This window comes from Corvus cornix, chromosome 14, assembly GCF_000738735.6.
Source record: "Corvus cornix cornix isolate S_Up_H32 chromosome 14, ASM73873v5, whole genome shotgun sequence".
NCBI classification, from domain to species: Eukaryota; Metazoa; Chordata; class Aves; order Passeriformes; family Corvidae; genus Corvus; species Corvus cornix.
In genome coordinates this window covers 4,836,093-4,859,255 of record NC_046344.1, presented here as the reverse complement: position 1 = coordinate 4,859,255, position 23,163 = coordinate 4,836,093, and the positions used below count along the sequence as shown (strand labels likewise).

The 23,163-nt window shown below is 46.1% G+C and overlaps 1 protein-coding gene across 3 annotated transcripts in view; it reads left to right on the top strand.

Annotated features, from left to right (window-relative positions):
* Positions 1-21,943, top strand: part of TTYH3 (tweety family member 3) — a 74,290-nt gene extending 52,347 nt beyond the window's left edge. The window contains exons 8-15 of one of the 3 annotated variants that reach the window (XM_039560040.1): positions 3,214-3,269; positions 4,562-4,654; positions 4,774-4,866; positions 5,568-5,704; positions 7,610-7,786; positions 8,681-8,756; positions 10,845-10,946; positions 16,292-21,943. In XM_039560040.1, coding sequence (XP_039415974.1) covers positions 3,214-3,269; positions 4,562-4,654; positions 4,774-4,866; positions 5,568-5,704; positions 7,610-7,786; positions 8,681-8,756; positions 10,845-10,925 — 713 coding nt within the window. In that variant the 3' untranslated portion in view covers positions 10,926-10,946; positions 16,292-21,943. The remainder of the gene's footprint in view (positions 1-3,213; positions 3,270-4,561; positions 4,655-4,773; positions 4,867-5,567; positions 5,705-7,609; positions 7,787-8,680; positions 8,757-10,844; positions 10,947-16,291) is intronic. The other 2 variants (XM_039560041.1, XM_039560042.1) reach the window with 2 other exon arrangements.
* Positions 21,944-23,163: the final 1,220 nt, after the last annotated feature.

Below are 23,163 nucleotides of genomic sequence, written 5' to 3'. Positions count from 1 at the left end.
GTTATTATCAGATGACTTGTTGCATAAAATTAAATAAAAAGGCACAATCTGTCTAAACAACAGGAAGACCTTCCTCCAGATTCTCTTACCAGAAATCTGCATGGGGAACAGCCACTCTCTTCATCCGAGGGAGCTGTAAACCTCGGGGGATGGATAATGGAGCCTTTTAGCTCCAGTCCAGCCGAGCTGGTCAGGCTGGATGCTGAGGCTTGGCTGCTGAGATATGAGCAGGGAGGGTTCTTGTCATGCCCAGCCTCCTAATTGGCCCCCCATTGATGCAATCTCATCTTGGAAGTCCAGAGCTGAATCAGCCAAAGCACTGACACCATCACTGCCTCTGTTTCCTCTCTAGAAGTAAGGTCAGAACAAAACCTCAGGTGGGGCATTGGTGTCTGCACAGTTATTACCTGAGCTCAGAGTACACTGCAGGAAAGAGTTTGTCCAAAGAAGTTCTCTTGAGAATCCTGCTGAGCTGATGTTGGCACTGAGAAGCTGTTTTCCTGCCTGGTTTTGTTGGACTCCTGATTAGCAGAAAGCTTTGAGTGGAGGGCAGATGGGACAGCTACAAGCTCTTTGCTTTCACCAATACAAGAGTAGGATGTATCAGAGAAATTAAATGTTCTGCAGATACCTCCCTTTGCTGTCAGACTGGTGCCTTAGGGAAACAAAACTTCTGGTGAGGAACACATTACCTGGGCAAGAAACTCCAGCCAAAACAGCTGCCTTCCTTTGACACCACAGGTGCTTTCTCTGATGATTGAACCCACAGAGACAGCCTCATCTGGGTGTGTAGGTAAAATGAGCACTGCTAAGAGAGCACTCAATTAGGGATGAAGAAGAGCTGGGAAAAGCTGTTCTAGGTGTGAGGATTTTCTTTGGAACTAGGATCTTTTCTTCTGATTTCTCTCTACAGACCTTCTCACTGCCTTTTGGCAGGTGCATAATGCCATTTTTGCATTTTGGCTGGGCTTTGAAGTGAGTAGTAAGTCTCCATGGTTGCAGAAGCAGTAAGTAGTTCTAGCAGCTGAAGCTGTCTTTAGTAGGAAGCTCTACTTTCCTTTCTAGGAAAAACAGACTTTGCAAAAATAAAGCATTTCTGGTAGTTCCCTTCCTTGCCTTCTGCTCCCACAATGCCTGTGCACCAGGAGTGAGTCAGGAGGAGTGCTGCTAGCAACAGCAGGCATGGGCAGCTGCAGATGTGACCCCACCTAACCCTTCTGCTATGAACTAGATTGCCTAAAGGCCAGCTTCAAAAATCAGATCAACCTTTAGGAATTTTCCTTGAGAGGAAAATGCATCAGAAAGATAATTATAGAAAGAAATCGCCTGGAGCTGTTAGCAGAGTGCAAGTGATGGATTAGTGTAGCTGTTTTCTGGTCAGAAATATGAGACTTGGTGATGTACAGGATAGCCTCCACCAGGTTTAAAACAGGTGAAGAGTCTTTCCTCTTTTCCTGATGGCATGGAGGCAGGGGGCACGGTCCTCTTAATTTCCAGGCTTTGCAGTACAGCATCACCTTAAGGCAGCTTCATTGCCTGTTGTAGCCACAGATTTAAAGCACCACAGCTCGGGCTCAGTGCAGGGGAGAGCTGCTCCTGATGGCTGTGCCTTTTTGGGAAGCGTGTTTTATGTGGAGTGTCGCACTTGTCAGCAGCAAAGCCAGTGCTACCACAGTGATTCCTTGTTGATCCTGCCTTCCAGGGTGAAGCAAGGCAAGCACTTATTTCACTGTACTGCTTTTTGCTTCACTTGTAACCAGCAATCTTTATCCTGGGCTTACAAGCTGCGAACTATGATATCAGGAACTCTCATCTCCAATCTGCCCGCCAGGGACAATCTAGAAGGCCCTCAAGAAACGTTTCTAGAGCTCTGCATTAGCAGTATGTCATGCTTATTGCACTTACAAAGGCGATGTAAACTTGATACCACTGTGGGAGCTTAAGAGAAACCTTTAGTGGTTTGTTGGTTTAAAATAAATAGGTGACAAGATCAGAGCTCCTCTGGGTCACTGTGTGTGGTGCTGTGCTGTTGTCTCAGTGCAGGTGTGTTTTAATCCTTTTTCACACAGCCATTGTGTGTGATTTATGAGCCAGGGAGGAGCAGCCCTTTCCTTGGCTCAGCAGTTGTGGACAGTCACTTCTGTGGTCTGCCCAAAGTGAGGCACAAAGCAGTTCTTGCTGCCCTCCTGTCTGCCCAGAATTTGCTAATTGCTGTTTAGAGGCTTGGCTGGGGAGATGTAAGTCGTCCCAGAGAAAGAGTCGGTGGGAGGGAGATGGAGCAGCTGGCAGGAGCTGCCCCAGAGTAGGCTAATGAATTATAAATAACAGCTGTCAGGTTGCATTGGCAGCACACAGGGGCTGACAGGCTGTGTTGTAGCACTTGGTCTCCAGCATGCTGCCTTGCCGAAAGGTGCATTCAATATTTATGGGAAGTATGGCAGAGTCAGGATACAGGCAGGTCTGCTTCCTCCACAGCTCTGCTTGCTTCTGCTTGTGCCTTTTACTGATTTCTGAACTGGGACTCAGCAGAATAGCTGTGCAGCCTGGAATATGCATTACTGAAAGTCACAGAGAGAAGATTAAAAAGAATGGAGAAAAGGTGCTGGTGGAGGGGGAATGCAGAGGGTTTGTGTGTTTTAGGGCTTTTGTAGTCTTTACCACACCAACGTCACCCTTGATTTTGCTGAGCTGGCATGCTCCTATTCATCTGAAGAGGAACTGTAAATGTTTGAGGAATAATCTAAAGGTATTTGGATGATCAAGTCTTTCAGAGCTCCCTTCCTTGATAACATTATTGAGGATGGCAGGGGTAAGCCTGGTATTTGTAATTTGTGTGTGCTGGCAGTTGATGTAGTATTGTAGAGGGCTCATGAGGGCACCAGGCTGGTTTCACACACATCTGAACGAAGAGGAACACAGCTGCGTCTTCAAGCCTGGAAACAAATGATGCTGTTAGCAGAACACAGTAACAGACTTACCTGGAAGTTTATGAGTGTCTTCAGTGTACTGTAGTTGGATTTGTCCTAGACTGATGTCTTGTCTTAGGTTTATGTGGTGGGTAGTGCCAACTTCTGAATAAAACTTTTTCTGCGTTCCATCTGACTTTAAGTGGAGCCAGACCCGTTGCCTATCACTGGTTTAGAAACAATACAAAAATACTGCAAAGCTGGAACGACGTATCTGGCCTGACTTTCTTCTCTTGTGTCTTCCCAGAGACTCTCCGCTATTACATGACCTGTAGTGCTGGATACCCCAACCCTTTCCAGCAGGTGAGTGTAAGCACCCTACCTCCTTCCACCCCTGGGTCTCCTCATCCTGCAGGGTGTAGGTTAAGGGCTCTTGGTGCCAGCAAGCAGCCAGTTACAGGGTGTTTGCTCTAGGGAGCGCTCTGGCTGCTGGTAAAGCTTTGGCAGCTACTTCCCAGCTCTGCAGGAAGTGGCACTGTGATTGAGTGAGGAGTTTTTTCTAACTTTATCACTACCTGCACAGCTTCAGGTCCAGGATGCCGCCTTAGATGGGCCTGTGTGTAAGGTGGTGAGAGCCATGGCTTTGTTTGTGGTACCTCTGTTTACAAGGCACTTGTCTAAGAGCAGCAATGTGGAGACAGCACCACAATTAATGCCAGGCTGGAAAACTGTGTAGTTCCTGCTTTGAATCTCTTCTTGAAGGTTCTTTTGGGTTAAACAGTGGTGACACTCCACTCCCAAAATGCAGCCACTTCTGTGGGTGAAGGAGTGTTTTTCACAGATGCCTCTTACAAACCTTTGAACATCCAAGGGATTTATCCTGAAGTATAAATGTGAGTCATTATTCTCTTGTGTGGGGGCAGAAGAGCAGCACCTGGGCCCATTCCAAACTTTGTCGTATGCATCAGAGGCCAGAACGGGCCCACACCACCCACCATCTGGCAGACACCAGCTGCTTCACCATTTATATTTAGGATTCTTTTTAAACCTTGTCTTCCTCTGTTTTAAAGGGTGGGGTAAGAACACTTCAGGCTGTGGTTTGATGCATCTCTGCCATCTGTTGCATTTCTGGTTGCTCCATGTACTCCCTGACATGCTATTGCATGTGAAATTCTCTTGCTGCTTTAAAGGGATGTGAAGGCTGCACCCTAATACAAACAACTTCTACTGTTAACATTATGTCTTTCTCATCCATCTGATTTAGTAAAAAAATCCAGCTGTGTTCTGTGGTGAGAACTTGAATGCTTTGTGTCTTTTCTTTCTCCTTCCCTTCTGTCCTAGAGCCAGCCCCAGCTGTGTGTACATTTTTTGTGTATGTATTTTGTTCTTTGTTTGTGGGTTTGTGTTTTTAGGTTTTTTTTCCTTTTGGTTCTTCCCTTCTCCTCTTCTCTCTGTCTGTACTTCTTCCAGTTTGGTAAAAGTCAAACTTAACCCTGTTGCAGCTGCACTCATGTCAGTTGGGACATCTTGAACTTGTATGATTCATACAGATGATGCTTCAATATTTGGGAAATAGGATTTCAGTCTTTTCCCAGGAGATCTGTTGGTCTGTGTGGCCTGAACTGCTGAAACATTGCATGTTTTGTGTTGAGCAGAAGCTGTCAGGAAGTCACAAGGCTCTGGTAGAAATGCAGGATGATGTGTCGGAACTCATGAAGTCAGCGAGCAGAGAGCACCCCACCTCCAAGGTAACTCTCCTCAAGTTTGCTCTCCCTTTTCTTTGTGGCTCCCCTCAACCTTGTACAGAACCCAGCATCAGCTCCTGCTAAGCATTCCCTTGCAGTAATCACTAGCTTGTTGCTTGCAGGAGTATCTTACTCGGATCCAGGAGGTTTTGAATTCAACAGAGATCAACTTGCAGCAGCTGACAGCTTTAGTGGACTGTCGGAGTCTGCATTTGGTGAGTTCTTGGTAACTGGGCTTGAGCTAAGAAAGAACAAAGGGGGTGTAGAGCCTGTATTAGTTTGGAGTTCCAAATCTCTGGTGTGCCAGAAGAGTGCACAACAGCTTTTTACTGATCGATTCCAGCAGAAAGGGGAATGAGAATTTGGATGAAGTTAGCTTTCAGTTTAAAGATCAACACAGAAAACTAGGTAACATGCCTTCATACATCTACAGGCTGCAGCCATAGAGGCCTTCAGGTTTGGGGTTTTTTGTGTATAGCAAATAACTTGTTTCCTTTTCCATGCAGTGCAGTGCCACTGCCTCTCTAAAGGCAGAGACACAGACAGTTCATGCTTCTGTTCTTGGGCATGGAACATTGTGAGGCAGCTGAGAGACTTAATGAAAAATATCATATCTTCAGCTGGATGGATAAGTTTGCCTTGGCTGTTTATTTTTGTTCCTCTTAAAGTCTGATTGTGGGCAGTTGAAAATATTTCTGTGTCTAAATCCAAGCTGGTTTTTGTGAGGGGAAACAAGGGTTAGATCATTTATGAAAAATACTTGAGTCCCTGAAATTACAATAGAAATATGCTCTAGAAAAGGGAGTGCGATGTCTCTGAGTTGTTTCAGAGAGTGTAGTCTGGAGAAGGGCTTTTGAGCTACAGCTCAATGTTAACTCTGCACTGATCAGGAAACTCCGCTCCTTTCTCTCTGCAGGATTACATCCAGGCTCTGACAGGCTTCTGCTATGATGGAGTGGAAGGCCTCATCTACCTGGTTCTCTTCTCCTTTGTCACAGCCCTCATGTTCAGTTCCATTGTCTGCAGCGTCCCACACACTTGGCAGCAAAAGAGGTACAGAGAGGGTTTAGATCCTGTAGCACTGTAGAGCTCTTTCCCAGTGAAGACTGGCTGGATTTGTGCCCATGAGCATATGGAGCTCATTCCCACATGATCCCAGGAGTGTGAGGGATGAGGCTTTATAAGCACAGGTCTAACAGGAAAAAAAAATTGTTGTGTTTTGCTCTGGCTGTGGTTAATACTAACATCTGAACCTTATTGCACTGGAATATTCTGTGTGCAGAGTATTCAGCACACTGTAGGACTGTGAGTCAAGTCAGCTGAATGATTATAGCTCTAACATAGAGGTAATGCTTGAACTTTTGCTCTCTCTAAAATTCTTATTCTCTTATGTTGCTTTGGAGGCATTTTTTTACTATGGGGAAGAGAATTGGAATAAGGAGCAGTTTACACTTGCCTTTTTAGCTTTGCTCATGCTGAGGTGACTACTTTGCATAGATAATTGAAGGCAGGAACTGTCTTGTCAATAGCATGAGCAGGTGAGAGACTTGCAAATTGGAACTGGTGTTGATGATGATAACCAGATTGATCAGTAAGTCTTTAGCAAACCTTCTCTTCACTGGCTGGCTGCTGCACCACATGCAGCTGTTAAAATGGCATTGAGTTTTCTGCTCTTGCAGAAGAGCAATAGACTGCAGCGAAATCTCTTCTGTGGTCCTGATTTTTGTGGTAAAATAGAATGCCCTGAACAATAGCAGGAAGCCAGAGCTGGCCCAGCGTGCAGTGCCCACAGAAAAGTGGCCTTGGGAAGTGTCAGAATAGCCCTTGAGAAAATGGCTGGTTCCTCACCTCTTCCACAGGCAGCTGCAGAGACCTTACCACGAAGAGCACAGCAGTCTGCCTGCTGGAAGGAGAAAGGTTTACCCAGTGGCACGTCTTGTGCTGCCCTCCCTGTGGGCTGCTGCCTGCCCTGCCAACCCCAGCAGGCTCAGGCTGCTGCTGTGAACTGAAGGGTTCCCTCTTGCATTCCCTGGAGGGCCATCTCTCCCCCAGCCTCCCTCTGGGAAGTGGAGGATGTTGTACTTTATTGCCTGTAAGAGACTATGCAGGCTGCAATTCCCCGATCTTCAGTGCCACCATGTGGTGCAGAAGCTGCAGGTGATGTTTGGGAGGTTCTAGTGGTGTCCATGCTGTGTAGAACCTTCACTAGCTTTGTCAAGCACAGATTAAATATGTTTCAGACCTTGGTGCTCCACCCCCTAATTAGGGAGATGAAATAGCAGTGTGTATTATATAGGAGGGGCAAGAGAATACTATGGGGAGACAGAAAGAACCAGCTGCCAAACAGTTCTGCTCTCCGTTGGTTTAAAATCCTGGCAGTTTTGAGAGGATGAAGCCTTTAGACACAAATTTTGCAGTTTAGTCTCTGTAAAGACATCTGTGATTTTCCTAGAAGCTGAAGCAGACCCTTTGCAAACAGAATGAGAGTTCAGAGGGGTCTACAGAAGACTTATCCTTAAGAGCTCTTTGCACATGTCTACAAGAAATGGAAGGACACAGACTGCAGTTCTGTGGGGTTTGTGGCGCTACCTCCCCGTTGCCTCTCTTTATTGTTTGTTGGGGTTTTTTTAGTGCTGTATATTTTGGGATGTGTATCCATCCTTTGGTTGTACAACTGGGCACTTGCAGACCGGTGCTGTCTGCCAAGCCCTGAGAGAAGCCTGCAGGGGGGCTGGAGGGGATCACGCAGTGTGCACCTCCAGATGGGATCTGTGGGAGGTCTGAGTCACTGTGATGTAGGCTGTGTTTCACACTGCCACCCTGAGGCATCCCAAACGGGTATGAACGTGGAGGTGTGGAAGATGACTGGGAGGGTCCTAGGACTACCATGGTTTCCTGCAAACCCCACATGTGGGGTAATTGTAGGGTTCTAGGAGGAACTTTTTCTCCTTCTTGCAGAAGCTCAGATGATGATGGGGAAGAAGAATCAGCTGCTCAAGGGAGTAGACAGACACACGATAATCTGTACAGAGTGCACATGCCCAGCCTCTATAGCTGTGGGAGTAGTTATGGCAGTGAGACCAGCATTCCAGCAGCAGCACACACAGTCAGCAATGCTCCCGTCACGGAGTACATGTGAGTATCCCCACAAGAAGCTTCTCCACACTGCTTCATTCTCATTTCTGTTGGCTCAAGTGCTGCAAGGTTGGCACTTCTGACCAAGTGGTGAAAAGCGATGAAGGATTTTGTTTTCTGATTGGCATCTAATGGGAGAAGGGAATAGCTTGAAAGTGCTGCACTAGAAAGAGTTTTGTTAGACAGCATGCTCCAAAATGTGAACAGCTTTGTGCTCCAGGACTCAGGAAACTATCTAAAGAAAAGAAGTAGGAAAGTAGTGTCTGGGCTTCTTATTACACAATGATTCTGATCACCAGAAGACTTAATTCTTCAGATGGAGCAGTCTTGCCAGAAGCCTCCCCAGAGACTGAGAGCCAAGACAAAATCTGTGGGCTCTCTCTTTCTACAGTATTTGCAGTCAGCTCTGACATCTGTTGCAGTTTGGAGCTACCTAGTCCAGGTGGGATCTTCAGAGCTTTCTCCAGAAGTGCCTAACCCTGATTACATTTGGACTATCATCAGGGTCCATCTTTTTTTGGGCTGCCACATCATTTTGTTTATCCCCTTAGACATTGTCCTCATTTTATCTCCATTTCTGCCACTTGGCAGTTCTGATGCTGCAGGGAGGCGGATTTTCACAAGGACCTATTTTTAAATCACTTGATGTGATTCATTGTGGGCCTGTCTGAGTAAGAATGTAAAAATAGTGCTCAATCTGAGGAAAATGATGGTAGTTTTATGCCCTTGTCTGAAAAAGGGGGATCCACCTGGCCTGTAAGAAAAGCTTTGAAGGAGACTGACCCAATACAGTAGTTCTGGGGGTGAGGATGCTCTGTCCTGTGTCCCCATCAGAGACTATCCCCAGAGAAGCATGGCACGTGCCCCGTTACCATGTGTGTCTTCCTTTCCTAGGAGCCAGAATGCAAATTTCCAGAACCCCCGTTGCGAGAATACCCCGCTCATTGGCCGGGAGTCCCCACCTCCCTCAGTAAGTCTCTCTTTACTGCTCTTCTCTGCTTCAGCAACTTTGGGGAATACACATTTGCCACTCCTGTGTACTCCCAAGGGAGCTGACTGTGCAGCCAAACACAGGATCTGGCCCATAAAGGGCAGCAGCTTGAACAGACAAGCTATGTCTCACCTGCCATGGAGAATAAAACCCTGCTATGCTGCTTTGGACATTGCACACGAAAAGACTAAAACTCAATCAATTAACGCTGATAATCCTATGGGCCCAGTCCTGCCACCACTGAAGTGCATGAGTATCTTGATGGGTGACTTCAGCAGGATGATTCACTTGCATGCAGTGTACTTGCTATCTGTGGCATTGGTTCCTCAAGTTTAAAAAGAAACTTGTTCAAACAGTAAATTCAGAGTTATTGCTGAACCTCTCTCCTTAATCCGCCCTAAAGAGATGGTAGGATGAAACCTGTATTATTTTTTTGTTGAGATTTTTTTTTTTAAATCTTTCTTTCACAACTGTTTTGCTTTCTTTGAAATCTATTTCTGTATTTAATTTCCTATGGAGGAAAAAAAGAAACTTTCATGGAAGGTTTTGGTATTTGGAGTGGCCTGATAGCCATTTCTGTACAATGGATAAAACATGGGCTTGTCTTCATGTCTGGGTAAGAACTAAATTAATCTTGCCCTCCCTCACTGGATCCTGTAAGCCTGATTTACAGCAGAACCTGGAGAACATGCCATCCCAGTGCTCACTGACTTGGTGCTGTGATTACAGAGGATGAGTAGTAAAATGCCTAATGATCAACCAGTCTTCAGGTATAGGTAAAGAAAATACTCTGTGGTGCCTGGGCCAAATTGATGGGAAGGGGAGGAAGAGGAGGTTGGCGGATGAAGGTGTAGGAAATGTGGTGGAAAAGAGGGCATCACATTCATGGTTTCACTTCAAGAGGACCAGTTCATCTTGCTGTAGAGGAAGTGGAAATGTGCAGAGTTGATCCTTGTCTCTGTCCTTGGCCAGACCTCTTCCACCCTCCCCAAGGAGGTTTCCTGACCCCTGGTGTTCTGATTGCGAGCTCTGGTCGCGTTGTCCACTCTCAGCAGCGAGGTGGTCTCAGCAGAAGCCCTGACATGCTGCACTGCTGGTGTTCCACAGGGCAGAAGGGCACTGTCCCTCTGGTACTGCCAGGGCACATGTTTCTTCAGTGTCTGGCTTCCCCTTGCCCTGCAGCTCTTCTGCTTCAGAAAAAGCACATTCCCTTCCATGGGGCTGTAGTGAGGCAAGAAGTTCCCTGGTTCTTCAGTAGCTGTTTGTGTTAATACCTTGAGTGGGAATCTGAGTCCTGGTACCTTAGGCTGGAGTTTGGGAGTAGATCAAGATTTTTTTTTTTTTTTTTTTCTTCAGAGTAACTTGAACTGGCAGCCATCAGTGTGGGCTATGGGGAAGTGCAGGAGCTGGGGAGGATGAGGGAGCAGCACTGCACCCATAGAAAAGGGAGCTTCTCCCCAGACGACACAAGGAACCAGGCTATAGGATAAATGTGTTTCCTGGAGGGACGTAGTAGGCAGTGGAGAAAAGAAAAATACTGTCTATTCTCATATTGGCAGGCAACAGGGAAAGGCTTTTCTGGGATTTTCGTATTTGCAGCTCTCCGTAGCAGGTGGCTGAGACTACTGAGGCAGAAGAAGTGGTGATTTTTCATAGCAAATTGTCTGTGGGAGGAGAGAGATGAAAAGGGAGTACCAATGCACACATCCCTGCCTCTTTTTGGGAGGGAGGAGAGGGAGATAGCCATCCGAGTAGGTTATGTCCAGTGGGTAGACAGAGCTGACCTATTCCATTTAGCTTTCTGTGAACAGATGGTGAAAACTAAGAAGTGATGATCCTGCTGCATTGTTTGTCCGTTACTTTTCCTGGCTTTTTGTTTGTTTGTTTGTGTTTTTCCTTCTCTCATTCCTTCTGTTTTCTCCTTCTTGCCACAGGGATATTCCCTTAGGGTTGTAGAGCCCACCTTGTCGCTGACACACACACCACAGTTTCACTTGCTTGCACTGTGTTTTTCATGCACGTTGAGGCTGCACTCTCTTTTTCTCTCTCTTTCTTGCGTCATCACAGTTGTATTTGGCTGCCATGGACAGTAGCAGCCATATGAGCTGGCAGCTTAAGCCCTCGGACAGTGCACGGACATACTGGTAACAGCGCCCGCAAATGGAACAGGTACTGCAAAAAAGGTCCTTCTTGCTCAACCCCTTCTCCACTCCCAACCGCTCCCTTCATCCCTGCACTGTTTATCCCAGGCCAGTGCCTTTTATTTCTTCACATTCCTTCCCTCTGCACCTCCCACCCATTCCCTCCTGCCAAGGGTTAAAATGAAAATCCGTTTTGGCTCTGGTGCAGACTCAAGGAGCAGTATCAACCTTCCAGAGGCTTCTGGTGCACATTGTGAGGGTTGCAGGTGCCCATGCCTTGCAAAAGCTACCTCACAGCAGCTCACAGTCCACACCTGAGAACAGCTTGAACACCAAGTACCAAGTGCTCAAACGTAGAAATAACCTTGCACTTCAAAAGCAGAATAGAAGTTCTCCCATCACAAGAAGCCATTCTCTAGAAGCAAAGAGAGCCTATTTAGCAGGACTTCAGTCAGGAATGGTTGTCTTCATTCAGCTTTTGGCTTTTCTTGAACCCCACTGCTGTTCTGCTTGTCCTTAGTAGTCATAAAACCATGTGCCCAAAACCATCAATACCAACCTGCCACAAGCTTTTAACTTATTTGTAGGATTTTTAATTTTAAGCAGTCCTGAAGAGGTACTGTATTGCCTGTCAGATCTGTGTGCAGCTTTTCCTTTTATCCTTATGTTTAAGGTCAGAAAGGAGCAAATTTTAAAAGAAAAGCTTCCCTAAGGGTCCGGATATAATCACTAAGATCTGTTTCATTCTGTTTCAAAACCTTTTACTGTTTTGTTTGTTCTGTGTGTGTCTGAATCATCCCATCCATGTCCCACAGACTCTGTGAGCAGGGCCCTCCTAGTACCATTTCACTGCCTGAATTCCTTGTGGGCTGTAGTTGCTGGTGTTCTCCAAGACAGACAGTGTTTCCTCCCTCATCACGAAGCCACGCACCCACAGAAAGAGGAGGTGGTCTGCATTTTTGGGGGTTATTAGCTTGGTCAAATGCAGGGTATGATTAGGGTTACCAGAAAACTCAGGTGGTGTGAAGAACAGTGCTCCTTCAAGGGAGCTACAGCCACGCAGGGACTGGAAGGTGTTGGTTCCAGTGGGAGCAGGGAGCCCGTTGCTTTTGGCTCACGCAGTCAGTGACGCGCATCTTGCATTCTCTTCCCAGAAATACGTGTCCCTAAAGCTGCTGTTCCTTCTTCTCTGCTGCTCTTGTTGGCACTTTTGTCAGCCTTGCCCTGGATTCCTTTCTGTTCTGTTGGTGCTTGGTCTGCATCCCTGCTGCCCCTCGCTGTCTGCCTGCCTGCCTTGGGGCTGCTGGGAAGGCTCTGGATCGGGTGTCTTGATGCCTCTGCCGTGGTGCATGAACGCAAACAACCTTGTCTGGAAGCGTGGTGCCAGCACCCTTGAAAGGCTCACAGCTTTCTCCAGTCTTAAGTCTTGCTAGGACTGCTCTTGGGCCTCAGCTTGTGGTGGGTGTTCTGCTTTGTTGTTCCTGCAGGTGGTATTGTAGTGATGTTAGGTGGATCTGTTCCATGAAATAAAATATTGGTGAGGGTGGGGAAATTCTAGGGCCTTCATTCTAGGCTTGAAATCCCTGGGTTGAAACATGACCTTGAAACAAGACAGTCTGCACTGTCTTCTGTTTATCTATGGTCCCACCCGAGATTAATGTGGCTGTCTGAAGGGCTATGGAAAAGGGACTGCATTCTTTCCAAGGCTTTAAAAACAAACAAAACCAACAGAAGCTCTGTTCTTTTGGCTTGAAAAACTTAAGTTCCTTTGAATTCACAACCCCCTGGCTGGAATTAGCTGTTTCCCTGCATCTTGTGCCTCCCATACATAATAACACCAAACCCTGTGTTTGTGTGTGTTTACTGTGCTCTAGCTGTTTGAGATCAACCTTTCAGAACTTGAATCCAGAAGCTTTGGTCTTTATTGGATTACCTGAACAGCTCTGGCAGGAAATCAAAGTCAGGGTAGCTCGAGAGAAATACACATGGGGTTTTAACCACAAATAGTAAATGGTTTGTACTCAGTCATGGTTTCATATCGTAAGTGATCCTTCAGCATAGCTTAGTTAGCTGTGAAGTACTCATGGAGTTCACAGCAGTCAGTAGAATTGATGGCCTCTAAAACGAACTGATCGTTCCCTTAATTTTTTTTTTGTCTGCAACCAATGATTCCTTTGTGCCCAGGCTATGTGTGTCAAGTGCCTAACTAGTATCTGCTGGCTAACCACACCTGTGAAAGTTTTATACCCTCAACAAGGCTGAATGTGAAGGAGAGACTTTTATTTTCTTTGGAGAAATACAAAAATAAACCTGTGTGCGCTCAGCTGTGTTTGTCGGAGCTGGCTGGTAAGTGACTGAGAGGTGCTGTGTCGAATAGCACAAGCCACCAGCAGGAATGGTAACAAGAACTCTTTCAGGTGCCCTTCTTAGGGAAGCTGACAGTGAGGTGGAGGTATGGGTTGAAACTTGTCCTCTGTGCTGTTTTTGGAAGGGTAAATGGGGGTGTATAGGCACATGGGTACTTCCAGTGAGCGTGCTGGAAGAATGACTGGATTGTGCGTGTTCTTTAACCTTCTATGAAAGCTCCTCTTTAAAGGAAACTAAATGCAACTGTGAACCTGACAGCTGTGGGCCTCAGAGAGGAGTCCAAGACCTCCTTGGTCTGAATTGTGCTCAAGCTTTTTGTCTTTAGAATCACTTTTTAAAGGAGTTAATGACCTAGTGATTTTTTTTTTTTGTAACTCAACTGAGGACTCAATTAATTTTAACTATGAATGATATAGTTTGGTTTCATATCCAAAGTGGCAAGTGTCTGCTGATACATCTTCAACTGCTGGCCTGTCCGGATGTTGGGACCTGTGTGTTCCACAGCATCTTTCCTCTGCTTCCCAGCAGAGGATGCAGAGAAGGACTTGGAGGAAGGACTGCAGCATGTGGAGAAAGCACTTGTACATGGAGGGTGATGCTGTGACTGAGATCCAGAGCACGCTGATAGAGCTGTGCTGGTGAGAGGTGCACAGTGAAGTGTTGGCTCTCTACTGCCAGGTTTCAATCATACTTATCATGGTCATTAAAAATACCCTTAACAGAAAGAGTAACCAGTTCAGACTGTACTGGGAAGAGGCACAAAGGTGCAAAAATCCTGAGTTAAGGAGAGAACATCAGCCCTAACTCTGACTACTCTGAGTTTGTTCCTTGTGGTGTTTTTGCAGGTAGGTTTGAATGTAAAATACTTTCTGCTTGACTGTCCAGATCTTGTGTTCCTGGTTACTTTGTTTTAGTGGCACTTAAACAACTGTGGGGTCTTTTCTTTTTGGAGGAAGGAGGGAATTATTTTCGACTTCTCCATCCATGATAGGTGTATTTTATACATCTTTGAAATGCAATTCATCAAGTGGTCTTCTTGATTTTAATGCTTTAAAGAAAATTTATGTTGCATGTTGTGTGCTGAACCTTTATGACTTGTCCAGAAAGATTCACAATAACCTTCCATTATCTGAGATTTTTTTTTTCCCTAAATACTTCTTACAAAACTATAGCACCTGGAAAAGTTCTCTGTTCATACTCATCTCCTGTCACATGTCACTGTAAAGAATGCAAATGGAAAATGAGCAATCAAATGCATTTTTCCTTCTAAGACCCTCTTCTTAGCATGAGGGTTGGCTGGTAATTTCAGCATTGCACTACCTGAAATGTGCCCTACTTACTCTATCAGAAAGTTCTTTGGCTTCTAAACCTCTCTGAGCCTGTTGGGTTATTCTCCTACGTGTTAATAACGCCCTAAACTTTATTTCTGAAACAGTAATCACCTCTAATAAACTGTATAGATTGTTGTCCTTAAAGTAGCTCAGGTTGCTATTTTCTATCTTTTGCCTTCTCACTGACAAAAAATACATCTTAGAAAGAACAGATGTACCCTTTGTCTTCTAAATATAGATGCTGTTTCTGGGCCAGAGTTTTATATTAAGATCCATGTTCTGCAAAAAGTTTTCCAATTATGGAAGACACTAAAAGCTGAGTGTGCAAATAAGCCACAGGTGTCTTCATCTTGTGCTGATGGGATCAGCTCTGCCAGAGGAGCAGTTTCTCTCTTCCATTGTACAGAGGTTCAACCCAGGTCAGTCTTTGAAAGAAAACTGTTAAAAAACTGTTAATTCTCTGAAAACCACCATGGACAGCTGAGCTTTTGAGAGCCTAAAGATGCCTCATAATGTTCTTTCCCGGGGGCAAGATAAATCATACCTCCTGGTGTGGAACTGCCTTTCAGTTGTCTCTTTGCCAGCTTAACTGGCTATTTTATGTGGTTCAGTTTAAGAGGTGATAAAAAGTCAGTGTGCTGAAGAGCACTCTTGGGAAGTAAGCTGTGGATATTATAGAATTACTCAAGCTCCAGAGGGTATAAAAAGAGGAATGAAATGTCTGTCCTCATTGCTTGGTTGTTAATATCGTGGTAGCAGAACCCAGAAAACATTGAACGCATTGGTGTAAAGAGGCAAAGTTTTGTTCTTACTGCTGGATATTATTTGTGTTTTTCAGCTCATTATTCAAAGCTCAATGACGTTATCTCAGTAGCTTCTGGGAGCTGTTTTGGATTAGCTTGCTTAGAATAAAAAAAAAGAGAACAGCACCACCACTCCAAATCGAACTAACCTTCATCTTTCTGACTTGCTCTTCTCACCCCCATGCTGGAGTCTCATCTGCTGCTGCCTGGTGCACAGCTTGGATCCCAAGCCACATTGGGCTGTCACCCACCTGATAACTTGCTAATATCATCCTGTTTGATGGCAGCTTGATAGGGTCCGTTCTTTCTTGGGCATAAATTGTTTTGTTATTCCTCACTTTTCTTTCAAGCTGCCCATCTGTGGCATGTGCAGTCTTCTGATGCCCTCATTGCTATAAAACACAATGTGAAGATACAGTGAGCACCCATTTTCTTTTCAACCTCCTTTTCTGGCATGGTTGAATGCAGTAACATGACTAAGAGGGGATGAAAGTGTGGGGTGGGTTTTTACATCTGCATCATTCCCATTTCCCTCTCTTCTCCCAAGCAACGTATGTCATGTTTTGACTTAGTGACTATTGGATTTCCTTCTCTAGAGAGCTTGGATAAATCGCCAGCACATCTGCACTGACCTGGCCAGCACCCCTGCAGCAGACTGGCAGGATGTTACTCAGCATGAACTATGCAGTGACTTGTGAAACTTTCCTTGTAAGACTGAGCCAGCAGCTCCTTGAGATGCTTGCTGTAAATACACACCGTGTTATGCTGAGAAGTGGTAGAAATCTGTGGTTCCATTGTGACATTAGTCACTCTGACTTAACTTTGTTTGTTTGTTTTGTTTTTTTTTTTTGTCTTGTCTTTTCTTTCTCCAGTACACCTCCAGCATGAGAGCCAAATACCTCGCCACCAACCAACCTCGTCCAGATGCTGGCAGTGTGCATTAAAATGAAAAAGCAAAAGCAAAAAAAAAAAAAACAAAAAACAAAACCCACACGTGCAGTCAGACTAAACAATGTGCCAACTGCTGTGCCCCTGTGCTGTCCTCGTAGAACAATCCTGCTGTTCTGCCCAAAATCCAGTGCAGCTCCTTCTGTTTCTCCAGTCCAGACCACCCTTCCAACCTGGTACCTGCCCACTGAGTGGAAGCTCCTTTTGAATTTAAGCCTTCACCTTGTTGTACCTGATGTGAAAGAGAGCAAACGTGTGCAGGCAAGCAGCTGAGAGCACCGGGCAGGAAACTGGGCCAGAGTAGCCTGTCAGAAACAGGTGGTGAATATCTTCTGCCCCCTTTTTCCCCACTTCTGTTCCAAGAGGGACTTGGTGAAAGACGGTGGTAGATCTTCTTCACTTCTGCAGTGGGACCAGCAGCCTGTCAGACACCACAGAAGCAGGACTCAGTGCCTGTGACTGGTGTGCAATGAGGGAATGCACAGCGTCTCAGTGGGAATCCTCTGGTCCACTGCCCTGTGTGGGGGAGGAGGGAATTCCTGCCTCATGGTGTCACTGCATATCTGCTGGAATTTGCTCTAGAAGAGCAAACCATTTCACTACCCTGGTTAGCTTTTTTTTTTTTTTGGTTCATTAAGAAAATGCCTTTTTCTTTCCCACTTTATCTATCATGTGAATTCTTGAGGAGGAGCAGGGGGGCCCAGCACCAGTCAGTTACCCTGTATGTTGCTCTGGACCAGACCTCTCTGCTCCATCAGGGAAGCCCAGGTATTTGCAGATGGCATTCTGGGTGCTGCCTTTCCTAGGCCGACACAGATCAAACAGGAGCCAGCCACTCACTTGGTGCCAAATTTTTCCAGGGAAAGACTCATAAGACTTCATGGGAGGTATTTTTGCACTAAAGAGTTTTGGCTCTCTGATGCTAGATCTTATGGGACAGTCAGTTTGCAAAAGCAAGAGAAACTGGAAGCACCAATGGATTTATAGCAAATGCAAGTTCTCCCTGCAGGAGTGACCTGTGAACTCTGCTGGACTTTCTTTTTTCCCTTTTTTATAAATCATAATCTACAGCACAGGGTTGCTGAAATGGCATTGAAGGAGGTTTTTGGAGCCTCAGTCCTAACACACTCACAAGAATTGTCAGTGTATCTTCTGTGTTCTAGAGTCAGAAACCCTGGACAACATTGTGACTGTCAGAACAGGTTTATATTTTATTCTGTTTAATTTTGTTTAGCTTTTGAAGGCACATTGCTAACCACTATCTCACCATACTAATGCACATGTAAGGCATTTTCTAGACGTGAGGCAGAACAAGGCTTGCAAAGGGGCAGCTGGGTGCCTGCAGAGGGCAACATCCTTCACTGGTGCTGTACTTCCCACTGAAGAGCAGTGCTCCAAAGGGCACTGACAGCTTCCTGCTGGAAGAGGAGACTGCCTCTTGGGAGGTACTGTCAAGTACTTGCCCTTTCAGTAGGGTAACTGATGTTCCTTTTTGTCTTTTTACCTCTTAGTAGGGGCATCTTAGCAGAGCTACTGAGCATTATATTAAATAACTGGCAGAGGAAATTGAGTGGGAAACATCTCTCAAACTGGAATGGACCCAGTGGCAGAGGCAGTTCATTGTCACCTCAGTGATGTTCAGACTCGGTATCTGTTTACCACATGTTTGCTGTTTGGGGCACAGAATTACCAATCTGCCTTTACTCAAGTCAGTTGCCTTCTTGCAGTGAGGTGGGAACTGCTCCTGGCAGGCAGCTAAACAGGCTCATGGGATCTGCTGGGAAATGGTACCAGCTCTGTGGCAGAGCAAGCTTTGCGACTCCTCTTAAGATAGAAACCACTACTAAACTGCAAGGCCAGCTGTTACCATTCAAAGGAGTGAGAGACAGGGAGGAGGCATCACCATATAGCCAGGAAGAGAAGGTTTTGGAAAAAACTTCACACTTCAGCATAAATCTCTGGAAGCAGGATTTTCTTGCTCAGGACTGCGTATGCCCTTTCAGACACACTGGATGGGCTTCACATGAAACATACCTCTGTTTTATCAAATAACAAGGGCAGGGAAACGTCGTCACAGGTGGTATGGAGGGACACTGTGGCTCATGAGCCCCAGGGTTTCCATCCTGTCTTAGAGCCTACCAGGAGATGTGGGTGTGCAGGGTGTGGTGATCTTGCAGGGCCCCAAGCACCCCCAACTGCTCTCTGGGGGGAACCCCAACCTTTCCCTCACTTTGAAGGAAGAATCAAGAGCCATATAATCCTTATTAAGACTGAGTTGTTCTGCCATCATCCCTCCTTGCAAGGATGTGCTCCAATTGCTATTCGCATCATCAATTTTAGGGGACCTGCCCTGAAATCTGTGGCCCAGTCCTACTGGTGGAAGGCGAGTGTTTTGGAGGCTGAAGGGTGTGGGGGAGCCCTGTGAAAACAAGTGCTTCTGTGTACCAACTTCTTTGTACACAGAATGCACCTTGAACCTGTGTGACTGCACTTTGGGCTGGGTCTAAATTGCCACAGGGGCATTGGCTGTGCCACACAGTAACAGGAGTGAGCCGATGCCTTTGTTTGCAGCATCTAACGGAGCAGCCACCTTGACCTGCTTCCTTCCAAGGTTTGGCATAGCCACTTCCAACAGCCAGAACAACTTCTGACAGTGTTTGGGGCTCGCAGCAAGGCACAGCTGTGGAGATATGTGCTCTGTGACTTCAACATGTAACTGGAAAGAACAATATGGAGATAACATTTTGCTCTCTGGAGGCCAGCACAACGTGACTGCGGTGTGAGCGGTGTACCTGTGTCCAGCCAGCACTTCCTTTACTTGACATGGATATTGCACTTTTGTAAAGCACCCTGGAACTCTGCTGCCCCGCTGCATGCTGTGCAGAGCGCTGGATAGGAAACACAGACAAATGGGTTTCTTTTGGTTTATTATTATTATTATTATTACTACTTTTTTTTTTCCTTTTTTATTTTACTGGAACCTTGAGCAACAGTGTGGCATTTCTGCAGGCTGGTCTGAATGGATCTGCTGAAGAACAGATGGCCTTTGCCTATTTTTATGGCTGCGACATAATCAGTCTCATCCATATGGTCACATTTTGTCTGAGGAGGGGACTTTGAAAAGCCAAGATCTCCCAGACTCTGTGCCTCCCTCTCGGGTGAACAGCAGGTGCTATCTGGCGAAGACTCATCTGTTCTGGATGGCATTCATGGTTGAGGGAGTCCAAACTCTTCAAGCTGCAGGAGGTAAAGCTGTAGAGACTTCTCTCTCTTCCATCGTCTCTCTCTGTTTTTAATGTGACAAAATGCCAAGGCCATATCACTTGGTGTGTCCCAGCTGACCTTATCGGACATTTCTCATGTTACTGGTTGCTAGAAAAAGGGTCCAGAAGTCGGGGGAGCTGAGATTGGCCTCTGGACACCTCGCTGACTGCAGAGTGGATGGCAGCTTGTCCGGTTGAAGGTGACTGCATTGGTGAAGACACTTCATGTTACTTTTTCAGAAGCACAAATGTGGTCATTGGCTTGTCTGGTTGGCTTGGTTTATTTCCACTGCATCATCATGTGTGAATGACACTTTCTTTTAGAACTGAGAACTCTTCCAAGCACACAAACATCTCCACAATGTGAAATGTAAATAGCATGTTGGACTCTTGTGTCCAGTGTTCAAGACTGCATTGTAATTGTAAAGGAAATCAAATCAAGACTTGGCTGTGAATTTCTTGTGCTGTCTTGGGAATTATAACTGTAGTGTTTGTATCCTGTATGTATTATTAAACTGAGTTCATTTTGTGTGCTGATAAAAGGGTTCAAGCTAAGATTTTTAGCGTGCATCCATGTATCCAAATGTGAAGGATGGAGTGCTCCCTTCCCCTCCTGTCCTTTTTAAGTTTTCTCCATTTGATAGGTGTTGATTTTCCGTGTACAGTCATCTCAGCCAAGATGCAAGGGATGTTCATTTGAGTGCTTTGAGGGGGACACAGTGCATGGGGTTTTAAGTGATCCTAAGTTAGGATTTCCATAGCAGTTCCCTGAAACTACATGAAAAGTTTGGCCTTTCTGAGAGTTAAACCATTTCTCAGGGAGCTGCTCAGCCATTGCTCATGAGAGCTTTGGGTGCTACAGGGGAGCACCCAAAAGAGAGTGTGAGACAGGAGTGGGTGGGTGCCCATCAGAGCAAGGTCTAGGTGCCTGTGGGAGCAAACCCAGGCTTCACTTCTGGTGCCCCCTTCTCTTCCTCCCAGCAGCCACTGAACTACCATTCTGAGCCCTTTGAAGAAGAGAGAAGTGTCTTGGTTTGTTGATCCTCGCCACCCCCCCTGATTCGGGAGGAGATGAGGTGGATGGGTTTCCCTTAGCTCAGGAGAGGAACTGTCTTTGAAGCACTTCCTACCTGGGGTCCAAGGAGAAGCCAGGGTCTTCCCCAGCTCGGCAAGTGTGCCAGTGTCACTCAGTGCACATCTCTGGGTGGGAGGGGAAAAGCCCTCCAGGGAGGTACCGAGCAGTCAATCCCATGCCTTGAGACAGAGACCTGACAAGGCTTGGTTTGTACCTCGTTTCATCACAGCCTACTCCCCTTTTCCAGAAATCGTGTGCATGCTCTGGATGGCTTCCCTAGGCATTCCAGGAGGCCCAGCCGAAGCGTGGGATGTTTTGGTAGCAGTTCCTAGATGGCTGACAAGTGGTCTGTGCTTTCAGGGGGGTGTGGGATCTCTGCCAAGCCATGATGGTGAGCGTGCTGCCCAGCTGGGAGAGAAGGGATGGGTTACTGGTGGCCTGGAGCTGCCGGGTGCTCACCCAGCCCCTGTGGCTGCATGAACAAAGTGGAACATAAATTAATGTACAACCAGAAAGTTCAAAATACTCCTTTCCTAAAGAGGATAACTGTAGCATGAAGCTCTTAGGTGCTCTGCATATTTGATACCGCATCGCTCCTCACTATGCAATTCCCAACTCCTTCCTTCCTGTTCCTCCTCTAATCTCACACCAAGACTTCTCCAGTGGCCTCTGCCCAGGAGGCTGCTGAAGTCCCAGAAAAGCCTCATTTCTTCCATTGTCCTCTGCACTGGGTGCAGCTGCCCAGCCGTCACGTCGCGTGCCTCAGGTCCCTTGGTAATGGGAGGCCCCATGAGTTTTACTCACATCATTCAGAGGGAAGTTTATTTTCTTGGACACTGTGCACAGAAACCTAATGGTGAACATGTACCTGGCCTTTTTGTAACTTCTGTTTTGTTTTTTTTTTTTTTCTTCTTAACCATAATGGTTGTATATCATACCACTTTATATACATATATAATATATAAATATATATAATTTTTTTTTAAACTTTGGACCTGCTAGTTTCTTTCAAGTGTTCCTGCACTTACCCAAAATGTTTTTAAATTGTGAGGATTAAAGAGGATTGAGCCCATTTTTGTATCTTTACTTTTAATTCTGTAGTTCTATTGATTGTAACGTAGCTATTTTTTACTGTAACTTTTTGGTTTGCAAATACTAAACAAAAAAACCTAAATGTAATTTCTGTGGTTTCTATTCAGCTTGGGTTTCATGTTTTAAAAATAAACAATTTAAAACCATTGTTCCTGGTTATTGATTTGTGTTTTCTCCTAAAGTGGGCATGGGGCTGGGCTGGTGGCTGCTGTGGGGACGTCCTTGTACCTGGGGGCAGAAGATGCTGGAGCAGCCAGGGGACACATCAGCCTGGGAGATGTTCTCCTGTGCCCAGTGTGTTTTAACCCCTTGAGTCCCCTCTGCTGCTTTGAATATTTGCCACTGGAGCAGCAGCAAACACGAGCGGTTCATTATCACCAGCACAAGTACAAGAAGTGTGGAAAAATCACCAGGGATCGTGCCCCACCAGCTCAGCCCTGTCAAAGGCGTTCCTCTTTGGGAGAAGATGAAGCTCAGTGTGGGCTCACCTGCCTCAGTGCTGCCCCAGGGTATGGTGGGTTTCTTTTTAGTTCTGTTTGTGCAGTTCTCTGATCACAGGCCCGCCACCGCATCGCTATCACACAGTGAGCTGAAACCTTTACCTTCCTCTAATTTTCCCCATCTGCTTTCTGCCTGATCCTGCCAGTCAAAGGAGACACTGGGCTCCTGCCCCCATCCTGTGCTATTCTTGCCCTGACCTCAGCCCCTCCCTTCCTAGGTGTGGGGATAAGCAATGAATCAACTCTGTCTTTGTAACTGCTGTGTATTTTTTTTAAATGCTGTGAGAGTGGCTGAAACCCACACCCATGCTCTCAAATCTCTCAAATCCTGCCCATGGGTCCAGTGCAGACCCTGTTGTGACTTTTCCCCTCATGGCTGTGAATCTCAACAGACACCAGTTTTCCTCCCTTCACTAATAATTGACAGATGTGTCTCCCCTCTTTTTTTTTCATTCCCATTTAAAGAAGGAACCCACATTTTTCTGTCTTCATCCCTGAGATGATTAAATTTGCTCTCTGAAGCACTAAAAGGGCTTGGAGCAGTCAAGGGAATCTCATGGCATGAAGGAAAATAAAGCCTCTGTCAGAGTCATGGGTGTAAATGTTTTACCAGGTTTATGGACTCCACCAGGGATGGGAACATGCAAAGGCCACCTGCCTGGTGACATCTCCCAGTGTTCTCCAGCCACCTCCAGGAGCCGCAGCTTCGCTCACCACCTGCACTGCACCCAGTCCCAGCGGGAGCAGGGCAGGGCTCTCTCCTGAGCCTTTCAGGGCTTGGAGAAAACAGAGGGAAGGGTGAAGTATGTGTTTAAATAAACCTCGCCTTCAGATCAGCCTTCAGTAGTGGTCCCTTAGATCTCAGT